The sequence below is a fragment of the Lycorma delicatula genome, chromosome 12 (genome assembly GCF_047948215.1).
Source record: "Lycorma delicatula isolate Av1 chromosome 12, ASM4794821v1, whole genome shotgun sequence".
NCBI lineage: Eukaryota > Metazoa > Arthropoda > Insecta > Hemiptera > Fulgoridae > Lycorma > Lycorma delicatula.
In genome coordinates, this window is record NC_134466.1 from 51945921 (window position 1) to 51969968 (window position 24048).

At 27.9% G+C, this 24048-nt stretch overlaps 2 protein-coding genes across 2 annotated transcripts in view; both read left to right on the plus strand.

Annotated features, from left to right (window-relative positions):
• LOC142332760 (cytochrome P450 4c3-like) overlaps positions 1-10042 on the plus strand; it is a 34989-nt gene extending 24947 nt beyond the window's left edge. The window contains exons 3-4 of the mRNA XM_075379374.1: positions 7723-7875; positions 9977-10042. Coding sequence (XP_075235489.1) covers positions 7723-7875; positions 9977-10042 — 219 coding nt within the window. The remainder of the gene's footprint in view (positions 1-7722; positions 7876-9976) is intronic.
• On the plus strand, positions 7830-23188 carry LOC142333172 (cytochrome P450 4C1-like). The gene is made up of 5 exons (XM_075380116.1): positions 7830-7875; positions 11824-12001; positions 16350-16519; positions 19226-19412; positions 22863-23188. Exons 2-5 carry the CDS (start codon positions 11839-11841, stop codon positions 23186-23188), a joined length of 846 nt encoding a protein of 281 aa, XP_075236231.1. The 5' UTR covers positions 7830-7875; positions 11824-11838.
• The last annotated feature ends 860 nt before the right edge of the window (positions 23189-24048 follow it).

Sequence of the window (24048 nt, forward strand, 5' to 3'; positions counted from 1 at the left end):
TATTGCTCCTTTGCAGCCTCTTTATCTTCAGAGTTTTGCTCCTTCTTTTTGCTCTTCTTACTTTCCATGCATGTACATAATTCCACTTGTGGATCGTTTCGTCTTAAATGGGTGCCCAATTAATAATAATTATAATAGTAAAAACAACAACAATAATAATATACCATTATTAAACAGAAGAAAAATTAAATATATCACAAGACCTTCAGAAATGAGAAATATTTAATATTTGCAATAAAATCCTACTCCATAAAATTAGCATAATCATTAAATAAGAAAAGAAACAAAAAATAAATGATTGTAATTCTACAGATCATAATACAGATAAATATGAAATAATATATTTTTTAAATAATAAAACTAAAATTTTACATCAGATCCAACTCGAATTAGTTTTGTCGAATAAATATTTATGCAGGAAATAATAATATAGAAAATCAAAGTAAATATGTAACAAAATAAATAAAATTTTAAAAATAATATATTAAGTTGCAAATTTTATAGGTTTTTATACCTGTAACCATACAAGATTCACAGTCACACCAAAAAAGTTATTAATATTTTGATTTGCTATTTTAAAAAGTTTGTTTGTAAATAAAGAATTCAGAGTTCAAAATCTTACCTTGTATTGTACATATGATTTAATTAAATTTTTTTAAACTTTGTGATGTGTGTTATGTCTTTTAATAAGTGGGTTATTAAGTAGTATTAGGTATGTGCTAACTGTTAGTATGCAGTTATGATTATTATTAATAATAATTGTAACAAAAAAATAATAAATGAACATACTAAAATTTAATGAGTTGTACAAGACACCACTAAATTTTTTAAAACATTTTCTTTACTTATTCTTCTTTCATATACGATAAATAAATTATAACAAATTAAATTGCATAATTTTAACAAAAAAAAATTATATTACAAATCATAACATACAATTATGTTGACTCAAAATAGTTGAAAAACTTTCTCATACAGGTTGTGAAGCAAAGACAACAAATTAACATTGAAATTTAATAAAAGAAACCACAGACCAAAATTATTTAAAAAAAAAAAAAACAACTGTAAATAATTAAGTTTAATAGCATCCTGAAAAAACACTATTAAAAAATATAAATATTATATTTATATTTCTTAGTTTTTTATATTTCTTTATATTTATATTGTTATTTCTTTATACTTTATAAAAATAAACATTTCGGGATGCTATTAAGAAATAGCATCCTGAAAAAAAACACAAAACTCTTACTGTTACCTTAATACTCATCAACAGTATAAAAGCCACTGGTCCATTAACAACAGAGTAAGCTTTTCCAAAATCCTCTTACAGAAATGTCTGGTTGGATTCAGCAGCTACTTGCCATCTTGTCACAAATCTGTGTATATCCCTAATAACTACTCTTTTTAAATTCACAGTTTTTTTAACATCCTCTTTAAAAAAGGATGTTTTTAAACATTTTTTTTTTATTTTGAGATGAGATTCTTCTGAGGGTTCAATAGTAAACTTTTTACATACATCTTTAGTCATAATACTTTGTCTACATAGATAATTAAAAACTTTTCACTTTTATTCTCATCATTGTTTATTAACCTGGGTTTCAATTCCAGTCAATTTTTTTTTTTTTGGTTTATTCTGGGTGAAAAACACTTTTGTGTTTTCATCTCCTGGACACGTATTTGTTGTAATAAACAAACATATGTCACATTTTATGTCTCAATTAGAAAACTAAAATTTCAAATTGCTATATGGCAATTGGTATGAATAGCTGATACACATTACAGAAATTTAAATTATTGAGTATAAACAGGTGGTCCTAAGAAACCGTAAAACATAAAACAAAAATATTTCATTATCCGTAGAATAGTTTGAATGTTAGCCCCAGTTTAAATTTGCAATGCAGTGCTGCATAACAGATCAATCCACAAGAATGTGATCTTTCTCAGTCAGCTGTCATAGCGAGCACAAACTGGTGCATCCATTTGTTTCATCAGATATTCATGAGTGAGTCTAATGTAACCTATTCACAAACGGCAGATAATGACCTCTTCTCGACAGTTATTTCTGCATGAGAAGCTCCATGGTGAAACAGTGTTCTTAATTGAGTGAAGTGTATTTTTCATGGTAGCATTCCAGTCACTTTGCACCTCATCAGGAACCATCCTCTTCAGGCAACAGACAAGATCGTTAGCAGCAGTGGTGGTTCACGTATAGGCACTGTGGAACTGTAGCACCCCCTATTTCCACTTGATTTTATTGATAACATTTAATATAATAAGATCCTTTTTCTTTATATTTGTACAGTATATAATCCTTAAGCTTAATGTCAGTAGCCATCCCCCAGTTTACATAAAACATACAAAAATCTTGGTATGAAACTGTGCGCTTCATAGTTCCAGCAGTGTGGTGTTTGGCTATTGTGCACAGGCGCACATAGCTGTGCGCGAGGCTGTAAGGGAGAGAAAGCACTGTTACTCCTGCAGTTTCATCCCTGGCGTGCGTACTGGTGGAAGATAGTTTTTTTTTTACTCTGGGTGTGTTAAAAATGATAAAGTGTTAAAAATTGTGTACTATATTTTTGAATGTGATAAAGTGTAGAATTAGATTATTATCCTGCTTCCAGCTATTCTATTTGATTCTTTTTTTTAAAACAACAACAATGGATTTCATTTTTAAATGAGTAGATCAATCTTGAACTGTAACAATTTAGGTTAAAGTAAGTAAAAAATGTTTGATTTTGTTCTTTTAGGGTTTTATCAAGTTTTTCAATAAATTTTCGTTTTATACATGTTTGCTTCCATTTACACAATTTTAAAACAAAGCCTAAAACTTTTCTGGAGCAGCACCCTCGTTAATTTTAGATAAAAGCCGCCACTGGTTAGAAGCAATGACTAAGTATTTTACACTCACTATGAAATTCATCATTCATAAGAGGATGCAATAATGTTACTTAGTATTATTTTTTGTGGTATAATAATACAGAATGATCTGTTCTGATAAGCAGATTACTTTCAAATGAAAATTAAAAAAACAAAATAGAAAACTTAGGATGAAAAAAAATACATCCTGCATTTTAGAAAGCTTTGAAATATTTTAATGAAATTCAATGTGCATGTATACTCAAAATCTACAAAATAAGTAAGTTTGAAAATTCTACCTTTTGAAGATTCCAAAATGGCAGCCATTTGAATCTTTAAATATTAATAATTCCATAAATATTAGTTTTATTAGAAAATATGTTAAGCCTTTTATTGTAAAGACACCTCAATTGTTCAAATAGATTGATAAGCAGCTGAGATATGACAAAAATTGTTACAGTGGATCACAAAAATGATGCAATTTGATAATTGTGCTTGTTTTCACTTTTTTCACTAATTGAATTAAAAATAATTAATAATAACCCCTTATTAATGATTAAAATTGGAGCGGTTAATGATTAAAAAAGTTCCATAACCACCATTTTGGAATTTTCAAAAATTATATATGTTTACTGTATAAATATTTATACATGTTTTAAATATATTCATATGTTTTTATTTTTGTTTTTTTTTTATTATATATGTATTATGTTTTTACATTTATTATGTAGAAAATGCCATTGAGTAGATGTATCCAAAATTCATTAAAATATTGCAATCTGTTCTTAAGATATACAATTTTATTAAAAAAACACAAAATGGCAGACACAGGAAAATGAAGTTTGTTCACAGGAAAGTTTTTGTTTATTCTGATGCTCTGAATAAGTCCCTTAAGTTTGGCCAACACTCCCAGAAAAAAAAGGTTACTCTAAAAACTAATACTTTTAAAAGTAAATAGCTTAATAATATTCATGTTTGCAGTTATTAAAAAGATGTCAATTATAGAGTTTTTTAAACTCATACACAGAAAGATCCTTGAAAGAATATTTGATAATTGAGAAGAGTTGGGAGTGTGGAAAAAGTGGATTATAATTTTATAAATATTAAGAAAGCCTATAGTAACCTGTCTAGAAGAATTGTGAGGGCAGCATAAAAGAGGAAATGAAAATTGTGAAAGCACAATTAGAACCTCAAAAAGAATGACAGTTTTTTTTTGGTGGAAACTAGTTTAAAATCCCGTGCAGAACCTTTGTTATTTATCAGTGTTATGGATGAAATCCAAATGGAAAAGAATAAGAAATAATAAGACCAGTAAAAACAGAAACAGGAAAAAGAGGATATAGACAAAAATCACCTTACTGCTTGGGTAGAAGAAACAGGAAAGTAAATAACTATACAGAAAAGTAGAAAAGGTGACTGTTCTTCTTATGACTGTTCCTAAGATTAGTCTAAGAGTCATAATGGCCCCTCCTTATATAAATGCTTTTTGTGAAACCAAATCAACCTAATATGCCTTCTATCATATATTCTATTTTCCTGTGATCTACCCTGTTTTTTATGCATAATAAACTAGTGGTAAAATAGTACTCAAATTTATCTTAATCTACTTATAAATGGCAATAATTACATTTTTTTTAAAGGAAGAAGTTATTTCCCAGTTTCATAAATTTAGTTTACTAATAAATACAGTTTATTCAGTTTTATTTCTTTCGGACAGTGTAATAATTCAGGTGATATGTCACCCAATTTATGCAATAATTCTTGTTTAAATCCTTCAAAATACTATTGAATTGAATTTAAAATATAGTTATCTGTAAAGTAATCAATTTCTTTTGTCTCTTCTTGCACTTCATTAAATAAAAAAACTCTCCTACATACTTCTTCTATGTATTTTTACCATACATTTCTCTCTGTAACAAAGATTACCATCCACATCTTTGTTTAATTTTTCCAAATTCTTTTTTTTAATCTCTTTATGTATGTTACAATCTATCATTTTGTTACTTCAATAGATCTCTCTTTCAACCAGTTTTCATTGCTACATTTCTTGTTATTAATTTCATTTTTGTCCATTTTCATTATCCTAAGTCTTTTACTACTCTTAAATTTTACTTTACCTCTGCTTTAATTATTTTTTTTTTATTTGTTTTCAAATCTTCAGTTGCAGTAAATTCTGTGCCTGTTTATTTTAATCATTCTGGAGCAACTTATATACTCATATTTCAATTAATTACATGCAGTGCAATATTTCTTGTAATATTTAATAGGATTAAAAATAAAATAATCCATTTTCCGCATACAAGTGGGTACTATAATTTTCTGTTTAAGAAATAAAGTCCAGATGGACACCATTATTAAATTATATAACATATAACTGTCGCAATGCTCCTATATAGCAATGAACAACAATATCTGTGACAAGAAAGAATCAGATAGACATGAAGATGCTGTTTTTAAGAGTGAAGGAAGTTTCTTGAACAAATGAACGTAAAAATTAATTTATAAAAAGTAAGTTAAATGTGGATTCTATTAATTTTAAGATATGGGCTGGGTGGATGGTGTACCTAGAAAGAATTAATGATACCAGAATACCTAAGTAGACTCTGAATTATGTAAACACAAAAGAAGAAGAATTAAAAGCCCGTGGCTGAAATGTGATGTTTACAAAAATTAATCTTTCTCTATCTATTTCCCATCTCTTCCTTTTCATACTTTTTTCTTTTTTTAAAACTTCAGTATACATTACATCATTATTAAATTGTAGTCAGAATCAATGTCTGCTCCTGCGTATGTTTTAATTAACTATTGGGCTAATACAATAGTAAAGATTTTTGCTTATGATTGATTCATAGCTTAACAAGAAAGCATCCTATTATGAAGTCCCCTTATTTGCATTACCGGTTTTATTTTACATATTGTTATTTACATGAACGATCTAGACAAGGTATTTTAATTTTGGAAATAAAATGTGAGATTACATGACAAGTAAACAAAGAGGCCTCTCTGATTAATCCAAAATTCTTTTGTGAGGTATTTCTCAGTCAGGGACAAGTAAATTTATGATGAAAAGAGTCTACATTAAAAGATTTATGGGTAAAGAAAAAATTATTTTCATTCTTGTTTACTATGCAGTATATAAACAATTAAAAACATTTTATTATCTTTTTAATAAAGATGTTTTGCAGTATTTAACTTTAGATAAGATCGATCTTTGAGCATTACAATCTATTTGAAAATAATTAGTAACTGGAGATAAAATGTTAGAATTCTTTCCGTACTGACATTCCCCTTAATTGCTTTTAATGCAACTACTTGCAATATGTGATTTTTAAAAGAGTGAAGTTCCTTTTATATAAACATAATGATTTATAAAATATAATTTATAAAAGAAATTTATCATGCTATAAAGAAAAATTTTATTATTGCAACTAATAAAAGCTTTAGGTCCTATTTTAAAATTAAAATAATAATAATTGTTATACCATAATTACAGTACCTCTGATTTTGTTTATATATTTTTTTATATTTAATCATTCATTCCAGCAACTACAGGCTACACCCCCATTAACTTACCACACCACCATTTATTATTTTTTTTATTATAAACAAATTTTATATACAACAATAGTACTCCTTTCTAAGTTACAATAAATAAAAATTAAAATAGAAAATGAGATAATTGAATTTAGAAACTTCTTCATTTTACACTTGAATGCATAATGGAATTACATTTTGAACCGTTGTGTAAAATGTTTGAGATGTCTTGTTAGATGATAAATTTTCATAGAATGATTAAATTGATTTTGTTTAGTTCAATATTAAACCACTTGTTTTGTTTTGACGCATCTAACTCAATTCCTAAGCTAGTCATAAATAACTGTTATTCCCATACATATTTCTGTCTTAAATATAATATTATATTTACTTTAAAAAAATCAGAAGAAAAATGGGCAGTCATATCTTTTATGCCAGTAAAAAAATCATATAAACCACCTTTTACTAAATTAAAAATTTTAATATTTTCTTGCGCTTACATTTATGATTGTATCAATTTTTTTTTTTAAATATCACTCCTACAAAATATAATAATATTAACTTTTATCAAACCAGATAACAAAATTACTTTTAGTGATGCAGTGCAATACTTTGAGCCAATGAGAAAGGATTTAATTAATCTTAATTTCTACTTTTAATAAATCATTCTTCAACCTACAAAAGAACCTTCACATAATTTATTTAAAATTAAATTAAGATCCTTCCTCTGTAAAAAATAATATATATATATATATATATATATATATACACATTCCTAAAAAGTAATACTGATTAGATAAACTTGAACTTTCTGCTTTTTTAACAGACATTTACTTATTACAATATTAGAACGTATAACCTTCAAAATTGTTATTTTATATTGTATGTTTCAATTTTATTTATAAGTATTGCATAATTTCTTCAAAATTATTTTATGTAATTATTATTTTTATATATGAATAGATATATCCATATATGAATACATGGATTGTAAACACTTACTTTCTTCTCATTTATGATTCATGAAGTTCTTTTTAATGCTTAACTGATCATTGGTTTTTTCATTGTCACACTATTCTCTTCCAGTGAAATATTAAAGCAGCTGTTCTTTGTTATCAGTGGAATAATACATTTACACTGTTCTTAACATAATGTAAATAATATATAATTATTTTCTGATCAGAAAAACATATTTATTTACTTTGAAGTTTTAAAATTCAACTTAGCAAATTGGTACTAAATACAATTCATTTTTTAAATACGCTCATTATCGGTTTACTTTTTCAAAATCCTTTAAACTGGATTTAAGAATAATTAATTCTAATTTCACAGATCAATTCAAGAGTTGGTGAATGTACAGATGTATATCCATATGTAGCATTATGTACATTAGATGCAATTTGTAGAACAGCAATGGGTGTATCAGTAAAAGCTCAACATGGAAATGGAGGTGATTTTGTTAAAAATTTGGAAACTGTGTTCAAGGTAAATTTATATGCAATTTTATAATCGGTATAAATCTTAATAATAAGTTTGTCTTTGCATCAGTACTAGATTGAAATATATTTATTAATTGGACTTAATGGATTTAAATCCAGTTATTATATGTAGAATAAGAATGTAAAATCTGCAAGAGTAAAATCCTCATCCTATTTATCAATATGAATCAAAAAATTTTAATAGTTACGTATTTAAGAGAGAAATTTAAACTAAACTTCTCCATTATATTCCCCATTGGGCTACCCCAATACACATTCACCAGATCATGATAATACTCTCTCCATCTATCTTTATTATTATTCTTCTTCACCATATCTTTTCCATCCTTGTTTTTTATCAACGCTGCTATCTCATTTTTATTTTGCCTCTTCTTCACCAGGCCGTACAATTGTTTCTTTCTACTACCAACATTCTCTTCTAAATCATTTACAAACTCTCTCCAACACCTCTCCTTATCTTCCTTTATTATCCTTTTTCAATTCCTCTTTTCTTCTTGACACATTTTGTTTCTTTACGCTATCACATCACCTTTCATTCTAGAAACACCCTTTTCTTTTCCCTCTCTGTTTTGTATCTTACAAAACATCTCCATCTTTCCCTGTGCAATTTGTAATGTTCTGTAGCACAATTTGCCACATGGTATCTTTAAACTGTTTCTATTCCTTCTCCATTTCTCCTACCTTACTCCTTAGAATAATATGTTTTGTATTTTTCTTAAAATTACTCACAAACCCTCTTACTCTCACTTTCACTACCTGTGTTTAACATCAAATGCTTCTCCCAGGGCAGCCTCTATATCCATTAATTCTCTCTTTCATCCTATTTTATCAGGAATTAGTCAATTAATGACTTCCCAATGATCATCCCAACCATACCTTGTTTAATTTCACATTTGCTTTCTGAACCATGTCTTTTCTACAAGTTCGTTCCTTTGACAGTCATGTAACATATTTCCTTCCTCATTCCTTTTTCTCTAACCATATGAACCAACTAACTCCTCCATTCCTATCCTCTTCTTACCAATCTGTGCATTCATATTTCATGTAACTCATACCTTATTCTTTCTTATTAAACCTTCTACAACCTCCAGAAATTTTTCTTGATCATTCTCTTTATTTCCCTGTTGAGGACCATAGAGTTGGATAAATTCTCTAACCTCTCCTCTGATAGGAAAGCTTAATTTAATTATTCTATCATTTACATATTCCACATAGTCTGTTATACCACTCCTTTTATAGGATAATTCCTACTCCATTTTTACACTCTTTACCTCCATTCCACGCCAATTTATAGTATCCGCTTTTTTTTTATTCCCCATTCCATGCCATTTTGTCTCACTCAACCTAGGATATCCAAACCTCAAGTAATCACTATGTCTATTACTTCCTCTATCTTCTCAGTTAATGTCCCACATTTGTATTCCAATCTTTAACTCTTTACCTTTCCTGTGCTGTTTCCCATCTTTCATTTTTCCTAGTAACCTATTTCTCATAGCACCCCTGGAAGTCCAAGTACTACACATTGCCTCAGGGGAACGCCCTAACCATGGTTGTTTCCTAATCAAACTTTCCATAAGCTGTTCTTACAAAGAGGTCGCTTTGTTTCAAAGCCATTTTTAAGCTGCTGAAAGCTATTTTATGGCCCACAGCCGTTATTCTGCCGTCACACATGAGGGATGAGTCAAATTATTTACTGGTAGTTGATACTCACCATTTCACAAGACTGTTTTTGGCTTAGTTGCATTTTTTAAGTGCACTGTCCCTCTTTCTTGAAGTATCTCACCACACCACTTCAGACCTTGCTAATTATTCAGGCAGCTTTATTCAGGCCTTGCTGCCTGTTACTGCTTATTCGGGTTGCCCCTTAATCTCAGCAAACCATCATACTGATACCTGTTCCCTTAACCTGGAAATACAACCAATGCTCACAGCTAGGGATCCCAGTCCACAGGACAGGATTTACTCAATGAGTAATTTTAAAGATTAAATTTCGACATTAGAAGGATTAAATTTGTATTACTGCTGAGTGATTGGTACCACACCATTTGAATATAAAATTTACAAATAGTTCTATCAGTGACTGACAGTTAGCATTAGAAGAGGAAAATGCTTACAAGATGCAGGTGTCTTATAATGCACCTGTGGAAAAGTGAATACCAGACAATGGGGACTTGTAACTCACAAAAATTATATGCATAAAAAAAAATACTGCAGCCATGTTAATAATTACAAAGGTACTTTATAAAAATGATTGAATACCTTCCTTATTATTTACCACTGTGCTCCTAATATACAAATACAGAATCTAAATCAAAATTGTTCCTTAATCTTGAGATATATTCAAAACCATAATAACCTTAGACCAGACATCTCCAAGAATGTTCAAGATTGTTTCTAGGAGATCAAATATGGTATTTAAAGACTGTACATTTTTAGAGGTAAAAAGGTTGCTGCATATTATTAATTATACATCTCCTAACAACAAACGGAGTATTGATTGAATTATATGTCAAAATAGAGATGTTAAAATCAAAAGAGAGCATGTTAATAAAATCCATTATGTGCAAAGAGAATTGCAGAAGACTATTCTACAACACATATGTCTGAAAATATAAAAAGGATGTGAATTCAATGACTGATATCTTTTTATAACCTCAGTGAAACCAGAACAACTTCCAAACTGTACACATTCATCATCAGATACCTGCTGTTTCTAACAGTAATAAAGATTGATGGATGATTACATTTATGAAATTTACATTTGTCAATCCAGAGCAACCTGATTTGGAATGTTCTGCGTGTAGATTTAATCTTAATCACACTAGTGAGGATGAATATAAAAACTATAATCTTTATAAACATTTAATTATAAGGTTCAATTATCTTAACATCTGGCACTGTTAGTATTATACAATTTATATAAAAATAGAGAATCCACTTACCAACAATTGTGAGTATCAACTATCCAAGCACTTTTGGATTATTCCTCCATCATCAGGGATTACTGATAAATTATGAATTTTATAGTTGTGCATATAAATTTTTATAAATGTAATCAATACATAACAGTTGTAAACATCTTACTGACAAGATGTTTTCTTTTAACGTTGACTTATTTTAACTATTGACAATCAACTGTTATGAACATAATAATTTTAAATTTTATTTTAATTTTAATTCCCATTTATAAAAATGTTTAATTTTTATATAAATTTAATTATAACTATGTAGTTTGCTAAGCAAGATTTAATTTTTTTTCACAATGAGTTCAGGATATGTTATTACATAGGTTCTTTTTATAATTAAAATATGTTAATACAATCGCTTCATTTTCTCTGAAATTAGGTTTAAGAATGAATATGACACAACAATATAGAATATTGAGCTACCAATATATAAACAAATTTATTCTGCTGATATTTAGAGTATTCACATATCATTTCAGCTATTTGACAGTTTCACAAATTACAAGCATCAAGAAGTACTTTACTTCTTTTAAAGAATATAAGTTTTTTCATTAAGTGTAATTGTAAAATCTAATAAATAATATACATAGAAGTAATAAAAAACTATTCAATTTAAAAATATTTGATATCCTGAAAGTGGTGTATTAATGACAATAGCCTACTGGGTTATAGAGAAATTATTCCTGATCAACCAATCTAATTTTTCTTGTACGCTTGTAACCCATACTTCAGAAACCACCTATCTATTTTTTTCATTTCTAAATTAATTATCATCCATGTTCTACTACCATAAAGGATACACTTAAAAAATATTTTTAAGAAATTCTAAATCTAAATTTAATACTAGTAAAACGTCTATTTTTCTTGGAGGATCTTTCTTTTGCTAATCTACTTTTAATATCTCCCTTGTGTCATCTACTCTTAGTAATAATGTTAAAGAAATAGGTTTTAAAAACTTTTTGTTTAAGGTTTGGCAACAAAGAATGGTACAAATATGGTTACAAATACCAATATTATTTTCACTAAGTAATATAAAAAAAGTTCATGATGAAGCAGTTAAATCGACTCTACAGTTCACAGAAAAAGTTATAAAAGAAAAACATGAAGAATGGGAAATGAGCAAGGATGAGTATTATAAAAAATTAGGTAAGTAATGGTTTCTCCTTCATAATTTTATTGTCTAAAATTGTCAGAAGTAAAATTGAAAAACCTTTGTTAAAAACTGATCTGGAATTTTAAATTTTTAAATGTTACTGGAAAATTGACATTGCATGATGGGAGTATTTTATTGTATGAACAATCAGTTTCAATTATTTATAATTTTCAATTTATCCAGGATGAAGATTAGATAATATTTTGACAATATATAAATTGTAAACTTATACTATGGCAACATTATTAGCAAATTTTCACAAAATTATTAATTGATGAGATTTCTTAGAAATTACATCAACAACACAGTGTAAATCTAGACCTACTGTAAGCTCTTACCTGTGAAATTAGAAATAAAGTGTTGATATCATGGATTCTAAGATGATAATATGAATTTAAAATCAACACAAGAGTGATTAATGTGCTATTTTTATTGTAATAGAACCAAATATAGACACTGACAATAATGCTACATCAGATCTAGAATCGAAGTAGAGTTCTATGTAGAAAAACCTTTTGATTAAAACTAAATGTTTAATATTTAAAAAACTCAACAATTATATTATTTGTACAAACATTTACTGTATAGTGTATAATTTATTTTACACCGGGTTGGCCTAGTGGTGAACTCATCATCGCCAATCAACTGATTTCGAAGTTGAGAGTTCTTTTCTAGGTTCAAATCCTAGTAAAGGCAATTACTTTTATATAGATTTGAATACTAGATTGTAGATACTGGTATTTTTTGGTGGTTGGGTTTCAATTAACCACACATCAGCCTAAGACTGTACAAGACTACAATTCATTTACATAATCCTCATTCATCCTCTGAAGTAATACCGTACAGTGATTTCGAAGGCTAAACAGAAAAAAGAAAAAGAAAAAGGTGATTTATGAACAATGTAACAAACTATAAGGACATTTTCTACTAGTGAAAACAAAGAAGAATATTTATATAAACATGGGTCTAGAAATCCTTTGTTAACGAGGCTAAGATTTCGTCCTGATTTCTGCGCCTTTGGTAAAATTAAGCCAGACTGTATTCTTGGGACCCAAATTAAGGGATAAATTCAGTGATTTTATAGGAAATCTGACCTAAAAAATAGAAGAAAAACATAGGTCCCACAACTATATTTTTAGTAGTTTTTGCAAAATCTGGGATAAAAGACAATGATTTACTGAGAAAATTTTAAGTACCTACATATACACAGACAACACAGGTCATCAGAAAAAGAAATAAATAAGTTGGAACTGAGATAAAAGTAGATGAATTAGAATGTATTTTTTATGCTGAATCTTAAAATAAAATCAATTTTTTTCATCACCCTCAGATTTTTAGTTATAACCCATTAAATTATTGAGAAACTTCTTAAATAATAGAATACAAAAATAATAATAATTACAATTAAAATTCCTACTTTTATTTTGCAGGCATTTATGTTTATCTTAATTCCTTTTTTCTTATTTTCCTTTTGTCTTCAGTGAAGTCTTCTCTTTTTATCATTCAGCAGCAGTCACTCATTATAGATTCATCCCATCTGCCATGATAACGTTCCATCTGCAATATATCTTGGTGGAACCTTTCTCCTTGTTCGTCGCTGATGTCACACAAGTTTAAAGGAAAAAATCCAAATGAGAATGTAAAAAATGAATTTCAATGACATTCTGCAGCCTAAATTTTTGTAGTTCACTAAGAGTTCATTTATAAGCTGATCATGATTTTTTTGTTTTCAAGAAAATCAGTAACAACATTTTTGAATGATTTCTATGCTGCCAGTTCTTGAGGATTCAGTTTGTTGTTAAATATATTTTTACGAATTAATTTTCTTATTTGTGGCCCGATGAATATTTCCTTTTTTGATCTGGCTTCACTTAATTGTGAAAAAACCTCAGTTAAATGTTTAAAGTCACCTCCATCTTTATCTAATGTTTATACAAAGTTCATCAGGCCTTCTTTTATGTGTAGAGGTGGTAAAATAATACAATCTGTTTTGACAAGGGGAATATTGACAATATTTTCCATTCCTGGGATAAACTAATTTCTTTTTGGCCAGTCTTTAACTGCATAATGTTTATCTGTAGCCCAACTATTCCACACACATATATTTTGTAAAGCCGCTCTGGAGACCAAGAAGAAGCCCTATCACTTTCAGATCAGCAATGATTTGCCATGTTCATCATACTTAGTAGCTTTTAAAATTTTTGACATACTTCTCTATGTTTCTTTCATTCCTGCAGCATGTGCTACCGGTATAGAAGAAAACTTATTCAAGCTATGCAATAATAGTGCCCGTAAGCTTCTTTCTGATGAATCTATGCACAAACGCCAATCATGAACAACATATTCAATGTCCAATTCAGACATCTCCCTAACATCATGGCAGGAATAAATTAAGCTATCTCTTCTAAAGTATTTCAGTAAATTTTTGTTTCGATTTCTATATACTGAAATTTTAGTTTTGTTGTTTAATAAATTCCATTCTTTAGGAGATGAACTAGGAATTTTGTATGTTGTTTCAACAAATACAAGTCACGAATTAGGTCGCTCAGTTCTGCTTGTGTGATGAGGTGAGGTTGGGTATTTGATTCTTCTGGAATGTAATTAATATCTATTGAAGTAGAGGATTCATTGGTTGAGCCTTCTGGGAAATCAGAAATTTCTTTCCAAGAAGTTGGAGCAATCCGAATCAGTAAATCAACACCATGAAGTACTGATCTTATAGCTGAACGAACATTTGGGTATGCAATACTGCTTTTATTATTTGTTAAGCAAAAATAGCAGTCATCATAATTGTTAGTAAGCTGTCACCAAATCATAGGTATGCCAAAACGCAAATGCTCTTTTTTCCTTTTAACCACTGTGTTAGTTTAATGTAGCACTTGATACATGCTATATGTGGACCCCAGGATTTATCTCGGTCTCCCAAGGGACAGTCAATATAATGTCTGTAAACAGTTTTCAGCAGATTTGATAGTGGTTTTTATTAACTTTTGGTGGCGAATTCTCCGCAAAAGTAACAAAAAATATTTGGAGAATTTTTACAAAACCGATTTTTATTTATTGTAAAATTCAAAATGTTTTAATGAAAGAAAGTAAACTGAAATACTACAAAAATACTTAATTATAAAAATAATTAAGTTTTAATTTGTTAATACTTAATTACTCAAAATTCTTCATAAAATTGTTTCCCATGGAGTGCAATAAAACACAAACACACATACACACACACACACACACACACACACACACAACTTAACAAATCTTGATGTTCAATAAAATAATACCAAAATTTGTTCTGTCATAAAAATCTTTCACTACATCTATAGCATTACTTATAAACAATTTTGTAGATTGTTAGAAACAATCTTTGTAATATATATATGTATGATAAAACCACTACCACAATTAAAGAATACAGCTAGTCATACCAAGAGCTACAACATGAAGAAAATTTCATCATGTTGAATTGCTCATTATCTGACTCTCTGACTTTTCTATACATGTCTGGCTTGGCATGAAATGACAGCATTCAACTGTTATGTATCAAATACGGTTCTACAGCATGCATTGCAATATAAATCAGATGTGAGCAAACATACAGAGATTCTAACTTATTTGTATTGTTCGTTCCAAGAATAATGGAATAAATAAATTTAAGGTGTTTTGTAACTTAAGAATGTTACGTGATGGTTTGTTTCAAAATAGATATTCAGATTCAGCATACAAATTATTATATAGAACTCCCTGTTCAGTTCCAAATTTTATGTTGACCAGTGTAATTAATTTTTTTTTTTAAATTAAAGTATTATTAGCCTGTATGCAATTTTGTTGTTTATTTCTGTTTTCCATAAGAACTACAGGAAGTTTAAACAGATTTCTAGTTCTCTTGCATAAGTTTTTTATATGTTTCTTGTATAGGAGGCATTTTATCAAAAAATAAGATTTTACGAAGAAAACTTCAAGTAAATAAAATTTTCAAAATCTTATATGAGAGATGGTTTTTTTTCTCTTTTTTTATGATTGAACTTTCTTTCTTTGTATTAGACAAAAACTGACAACTGAAAAACACTGGAACAACTGTGAAAAACTTATCCAATAGATAATCTCAATAGAGATCTACAATTATGTAGAAACAAAATTTACATCTTATTATGTTTGAGGTCTTAACAATATATACTATCTTTCATCAGGAAAGAAGTAGACAAAGAAGACAATCGACCAAGGTACTGCTTATGTTCAGGATAATTTATTCAGGATTCTTCTTAACAATAAATTGTAAGCCTTTCATTAAAAGATATTTTAAAGATTTTAATTAAGTAAAACTTTCTTTATCGTTTACAGAAGATGGTGGTAAATTGGCATTCTTAGATTTGATGTTAGGTAATGGAATGACTGATAATGAATTGCGAGATGAAACAATGACTATTATAATTGGTGGCCAAGAAACTACAGCTACTGAATTGAGTTTTGCACTTTTATTAATCGCCATGCATCCAGATGTACAAGAATTGGTATGTATTATTTTAATAATTTAAATATAAACAGTTAAGAAATTGTATTTTAATTAAGACTGCTTTTGTCATTTATAGTGATAAAAATAATAATTTCTGTGGATCAATATGCTCAATTTTAAATCATCTAAATAAAAAGAAACACTATTTTCTTTTACATTTTAATTTTTTTATGTTTATTTTGAAATTATGCTTTTGATTATGGTGTAACCTCCAGAAAAAAATAAAGGCATCATTAGTGTTGAATTTTAACAACTTCATAGATATGATTTTTTTTTAAATTTTAATTAATGTAACAAAAATAAGTTGCAGAAAGCACTACATAGATTTATTTATCAATAACAAATTAATTGATTAATGATAATACAATTATAATATAATCAATGGTACAAAAAAACCAGGTTTATCCATCATATATACTGCAGGTAATATTTTTTCCAAGCAATATTTATGTTGTTCATACATTACATGTAGACTAAAAATAAAATAAAATAGAAATAACCCATAGCCTTACCAAACATTCCCTTAAGCCATTAAGAACATTCCTTTAAGCCAAGAAGAACAGAAATGGATCAATAAAAATATTAATAAGATTACCAACTTACAAATTCTGTAAATAAAGTAATGAGACTAGTTTTTTTGGCAGCCAAAGTAAACATACAATTATATGAACAGCTGATTTATATTCAGTATTAATATTTTTAGTCTATTGTTACCACATGAGAGTAAACAAACTTTTTGTGAAACAGGTTTCTGTTGTGCATTACAAAAATGAGTGATATTAATTATATACAATATTGTGCAATCAAGTTTTGTGTTAAACTCTGTGAGAACGCTACTGAAAATGGCGTATGGAGATGATGCTCTGTCATGAGCCCAATTTTCAACGTGGTTTAAAACGTGTGTTCAAATGGCCAGGAATCAGTTGCGAACGATCCACGCTCTGGAAGACCATTAATGTCAAAAAGTGATGACAATGTTGAACAAATCTTGATATGATATGGCTTGATAATCTTGACTTGATATGGTAAGACCAGCGATTAACTGTCAGCATAATTGCAGAACAATTGAATTTGAACTATACCACTGTCCATCAAATTTTTACAAATGAATTGGACATGAAAAAAGTTTGTGCAAAATTGGTCCCAAAAAACCTCAATGTTGAACAGAAAAACAACAATGTGGGAGTGTGCCGTGATCTTTTTGGATGAATTGAACTAATCCTGATTTTCTAAAACTAATGTTATTACTGAAGATGAATCTTGTATATTTGAGTACGACCCAGAAATAAAATGCCACAGCAAGGAGTGGCACACTTCAAACTCCCCACATCCTAAAAAAGCAAAACTGAGCAAATCAAAAATCAAAACCATGCTAATTTGTTTCTTTGACAGTAATGGCATTGTCCATAAGGAGTTTTTGCCTACAGGACAGACTGTAAATCAATATGTTTACTGAGAAATTCTTGAAAGACTGCGGAAAAAAGTTGCCTGCATGAGAACAGCTACCAAACTGGATGCTGCATCCCGACAATGAACCTTGTCACACTGCACTCACAATTAATAATTTTTTGGCAAAGAAAAACATTACTGTAGTTCCTCAACCACCTTATTCACCTGACTTGAGTCCCTGCGACTTAAAAAAAACACCAAAGGACACCATTTTCGAACAGTAGAAAACATTAAAAAAATGTAACTGAACATCTGAATGATATTCCAGTTTCTGAGTTCCATCACTGCTGTGAAGAATGGGGAAACCATTTGAAGCATTGCGTGGCTTCCCAAGGGAACTATTTCAAAGGTGTTAGAGTCGATGTATAATTGGACTGTAAATAAAAATTTTTCTGAACCATACTCATTAGTTTATTTATAAACCTCGTATATCTGCAACAACAAAAATAAAAAAAAATCCATTACTTCCCGATCATTAAAGTTAACACCAGAACCTGTTTCTAATTAACTACCCCAACTATCTATAAACCTGGAGAATTCTACAAAAAAGCATCAGTTTATTATATACCTCCTGACTACATTTCATCATTTGATGTACAAAAAGATGTAAAATTCTTTCTTGTTTTCCTAATACTAAATATTACCTATATTTCCGAAGATTCTCTCGCACGCTGATACAAGCATTATTTTCTCTGCAAATTCTCTTCTAGTGGTCAAATAAAAAATAACACAGTATGTACCCTCTCAGCCTACATGAAATATTATAAATAATTCTTATTTTTCCTAACCAGTGATTTTTCATGGGAACAAATGTGTTAAAAAATCCTCTATGACCATCTACTTTTTAAGTTATCTCTAAAATAATTAATGGAGTTATGTGACAGATAAACTTACTAACAAGTTTATTGTTTTACCTCTCCTGTCATGCATCTATAGTTTCATGTTATAATGTCCTAGCAACTATTCTATCATTCTACCTTTTCTTTGAAAATATACTTTCTTGAAGAGCCTTCTAATCAATCAGCGCACATCTTAATAAATCATTTAGTATTTTTCTAATCAATTTTTTCTTTATTTTTCTTTATTTATAAGAATCTTATGCAATAAGATTCTTTATGGGCAAAGGCTAATACGTAATTAGTATTAGCCTTTGCCCATTAAATAAAATTCTTCTATATCTAGTAAAATATTTAGTTAGGATTAATGACTAAATTATTAAAAACTTTTTAATTTTTCATTGTTCTTTTTTGAACAGGTTCATGAAGAGCTAGATTATATATTTGGTAATGATAAGTATACAGAACCAGGCCTATATGATCTTAATAAATTAGAATATTTAGAACGGGTTATAAAAGAGACTATGAGATTATTTCCAGCATTACCAGCTATTGGTAGACAATTAGAAGAGGACGTAAAAGTGGGCGATTTTGTAGTTCCTAAAGGTAAATTTTACTTTTTTTTATCATAGAATATTTAAATTAAAATAATAATAACAACAAAATCTAAGTTTTATTTAAGAATTAAAAAAATGAAATGGACTGGCATTGACTTTTTATAAACTAAATATACATATTCAAATAATAACTGAACTAACTTATAATTGATTAATTATTGTTATTAAAATAATTGCACAAGTTGTAACTCAACTTATGTAATTTACAGGCGTATAGCAAGTAAGCATGTTAGCTTAGGAACATGTAAGTTTCTTTGAGTGAGAATATTTTACATTAACTACCTACAGACAAATACTTCTTACAAATCAAACCTGACTCATATTTGAACAAAAAAAAAATAAATAAAAAAAAAAATAATAATAAAAATAAAATAAAAATTCTATAATTTAAAAACCATTCTCCTGATGACTTTTCTATTAGTAAAAATCCTGTTGCCTCCAACTTATTGATTCATATTTCGATCATATAAGTAGCATTTACATAATATTTCCATTTAAGAATGAAATGTAAATGAAACACCCAATGTTACTTGCTAGCTGTCTCATAATTATCATTACATCAAACCATTAATGCAAAAGCATACTGTATAACAGTTTACTGTAATTACCATAGAGTTAAATTTCATACAATTATCTGCATTAGAACAAGCAGTATTTTTACTTTCTATAATATTTTAAGGAGGAATTATACTTTCTATGGTATTTTTCTATAGAATGAGGAATTTGATAATGAAATCTAACAGTATATTCTTTAATAGGGATTATAAGGCAATACAACCTTTTATGAATAAAAATGTTAAGATTTTCATGAATCTTTCTTTCTATTATAAATAAAATATGTGACTGAAATAAATTTATACACAGTAAACTTCAATCAACAAGAAAACTAAGTTTTAAAAATACATTGAATTGCACGAGAATGACCATTAACTCCATTAACAAGTATTCAGTAGGGTACATTATGAATGAATGATCAAATAAAGTAATTTAAAAAATTTAATTAATTATGACAGTATAATTCATTTTATTAAAAAAGTCTCTTTAACTCACTTCTCCATACTATCATAATAATTTTTTTGCTCAGTTCATAATGGATGTTTTGTTTGGAGTTTACAAAAATGCAATGTTTAAATATGCTGAGTATTTCATCTTACTTTGTATAGATTATATACATTCATTCTGCCAGTTTTACACTTATCATATAAAATATTAATGTTTACTATTATAAAGTTGCGCTTTAAAAAAATACTGGCTCTCTTGAGCTGAAGTTAATAAAAGATTGAAACATATTAGAAAAAATCATTTTAATTTGCAATAAATAATACCATAAAATTTTACGCATCTTGTTATTTATTTGTAAAAGCCATGAAAGAGATTTTCTTGTTAAAGCCAGGAAAATTACACAACTTTGGCTACTGATGTCTTTGCTTTTGATAGACTACTTCATAGAAGGATGGTTAAATGGAACATTAAGATAAGTAAGCTAGTAAGTAAATTAATTAATTAGTAAATAAGATAAGTAAGGTAGTACAAAATTATAAATAAAAAAATAATTCTACTCTTCGAGTAAAATTCTTTGATACGAGACAGATGGTTACTTTATCTCCCCACTACCTTGAGCAATTGCTACCACAACTGAATAACATCAATGACATTCAGAAATCATCATTCAAAATTTCATAAATATAAATTAATCCAGTCTGAAGATATCAAGTAAAATGATAATTGACAAAAAAATTAGGCTTATCATTTCCCTGTGCAGCAAATTATATAAATCAAAACATAGTTACAATTATAACTTTGACACGACAGTATAACTTCTAATTGTATAATATAACATTACCTAAGATCTCTTTTTTATGGGTAGGGTTGAATTACAATGAAATTTTATTGTAATATTATTACTAAAAGTTTATTAATTAAAGTTTTAATAATATGAAAAGTTTAAACAAATCAAGAAACATTTTAAATTTCAGGAAATCAATATTTAAAAAATTTTATAGACTGCCCTGCCTCAAATATTGTCCTCAAAGTATTTTTTGGGTCACTTGCACTACTACTACTATGTCTAGGAAGTTGTTAAATAAATGTAAATAAAAAGATAGCTTTTTTTATTTTTTGGGAAGGAGGAATTTTGGGGCAAATTTTTTTAAAGAACGGTAAGATAAGCACGCACTACTGAGCTTAATATAAAGTGGGGTTATGTTTGCAAAATTTTGATACAATTGACCCTAAAAAAGTATTTATTCCCCTGCAGATATTGTCCCCAAAATTGTATCAACAAATTATCCCATATACACTAATCTCTGTACCAAATTTCATAAAAATCAGTTTATCCAGTCAAAAGTTATTGAGCTTCAAAAATGTTAACACGCTTACATATATACATTATCCCCCACATTTTTTTTTTTTTTTTTTTTTTCATTTTTTGGGTCATGAAATGTCAAGAGAAGCAGAAAAAACCTAATCCACATTTATTGACTGATTACTGTACTTTCCTTCTTGCAGCATATCTCCAGAGCTATGATCCCAATAAAGTGAAAATAATATACAAGTAATTCTATGATCCTTTAAAATTTACTCCTACTTATAAAAATCAAATTGAACTATTTTTTTGTTATAATTCTTCTTCTGCTTCCAAAATTATACCAGAAAATTACCCCATATACACGAATCTCTGAACCAAATTTTAACAAAATCGATTTATCCAGTAAAACGGTTATTAAACTTCTAACATGATCCATGCCTATGTATGGATATTTAAATCAATAAATACTTTTATTAATTCCTACCTTTCTATTACTGTTGGAATTTATGCATTTGAACTTTTCTCTTCAAATAATTGTATTTAAGATATATATATTTAGGAACATAAAAATAATAGTAGGATGAACTCGCTGGAGTATATGGATGAACTTTCATCCATATTCAAAATTAAAACGTATGAAATATTCATTTACTTCATTATTTCTTTTGCAATCTGTTTTTCCACTTTCTCTATGTTGAAAATCAAAAGGATAACAATTCTTTTGGGGAAATGTTTTTTTTTCCAATTGTTCATAAAAGAAATATATAGCTCTTAAAGGTTTCAATTATTAAGATTTTTGTAAATTTCACATTTTATAATTCATTAGCAGGTGAAATATGCATCAAATCTACATATCTCTTCTGGCCTTGAAACTTCAACAGCTACATTAAAATTTAGTTATAGAGCACATTTTCTATTTCTAGACAAAATATTTTTTTCTTTTATTTATTTACATTTTAATTTGATTCATAACTAATTAATATTTTTGTTAAGTATTCAAATTTTCAGCTTTGAAAGCTCTTAGTTAAAGATGTACAAAGGTGTAAAAAAAAGGTATTACAATTTGGTAAAAACCACTGTGTTCATATTAATAAAAACAATCCAAGTAATGTTTCATTCTTGTTGTTTCAGGTACTGATATAGGTATATTTATATATGAAACACATCGTGATCCAGATCACTGGAAAGATCCTGGTAAATTTAACCCGGATAATTTTCTTCCAGAAAATTGTCGAACAAGACATCCATATTCATATATGCCATTTTCAGCAGGTTTAAGAAATTGTATAGGACAAAAATATGGTATGTTACAAATGAAGACTGTTTTATCTACACTTTTGCGACGATATAATATACAACCAGGGCCTGAACATAGTACTGTAGATAAAATTGATGTAATAATGACAACCACATTAAAATCTAAGAAAGGATTTAATGTGATATTTAATCTAAGATAATCATATTATGGTATATAAATTTAATAATTAAATAATAATTTATACATTGTATTTATTTATTTATTTATTCTATAAGCATAATTTTATTGTAATAAAATTTTATTTCATTTTTACACTTTAATAAAACATTTTTTGAAAAAAAGAAAATCAATGAAATTATTTGTTTTTATTACCATAAACATGAAAAATACTAAATCCATCAAGATAGGTTCTAGCTTTAAACTCCTAAAATTCTGAACAAGATGTAATAGTCATTACACCACAACTGCAGTGAAGATCAACTTAAAAAAATTTTTATTAGTGAAGTGGACTTTGGTGGATTTATGGAAATGCAACAATTTCCCATTCAGTTTAGATGCGGAAAGCTCAGGGAAAAAGGTTCAGTGAAATATTTGGCACAACAAATTTGATCAAGTGAATATTGTTAATTTTGAATATTACTAAATTATTAAATCTCTGCCACATATATTCTTGTACAAATAAATTGTAGTTCTGATCAGTACACAAAAATCCATTATATAGATCAAATAAATATTAATTAAATTATAAATATAAAATTAAATTATCGGATAAAAAATAAATGTGTTTTAAGTCTATTAATTATTTAAATACAGACATGAAATAATGTTAAGGTAAATAAATATATTGATTATAAAAAATTACTATAAAATAATTCACAATCAGAAGCAGATATTAAAAGTTATTTTATACATTTATATACTTTTTGAACAGGTTGCACATATGGTTTGGTTTCTTTTTACTTCCTTGTACAAAGTAAAAGTATAGTGATTACAAAAAATTACGGTTTTCAGATTTCAACAGAAATATCCATTTTGATCATCTTTGAATCATTTTGACTA

Excerpts from the sequence above, each read along its gene's own strand:
- LOC142333172 (XM_075380116.1), top strand. The coding sequence starts at position 11,839 with ATGGTACAAATATGGTTACAAATACCAATATTATTTTCACTAAGTAAT. Across the intron at positions 12,002-16,349 it reads TGAGTATTATAAAAAATTAG|AAGATGGTGGTAAATTGGCA; the intron begins GTAAGTAATGGT and ends TATCGTTTACAG. Across the intron at positions 16,520-19,225 it reads ATCCAGATGTACAAGAATTG|GTTCATGAAGAGCTAGATTA; the intron begins GTATGTATTATT and ends TTTTTTGAACAG.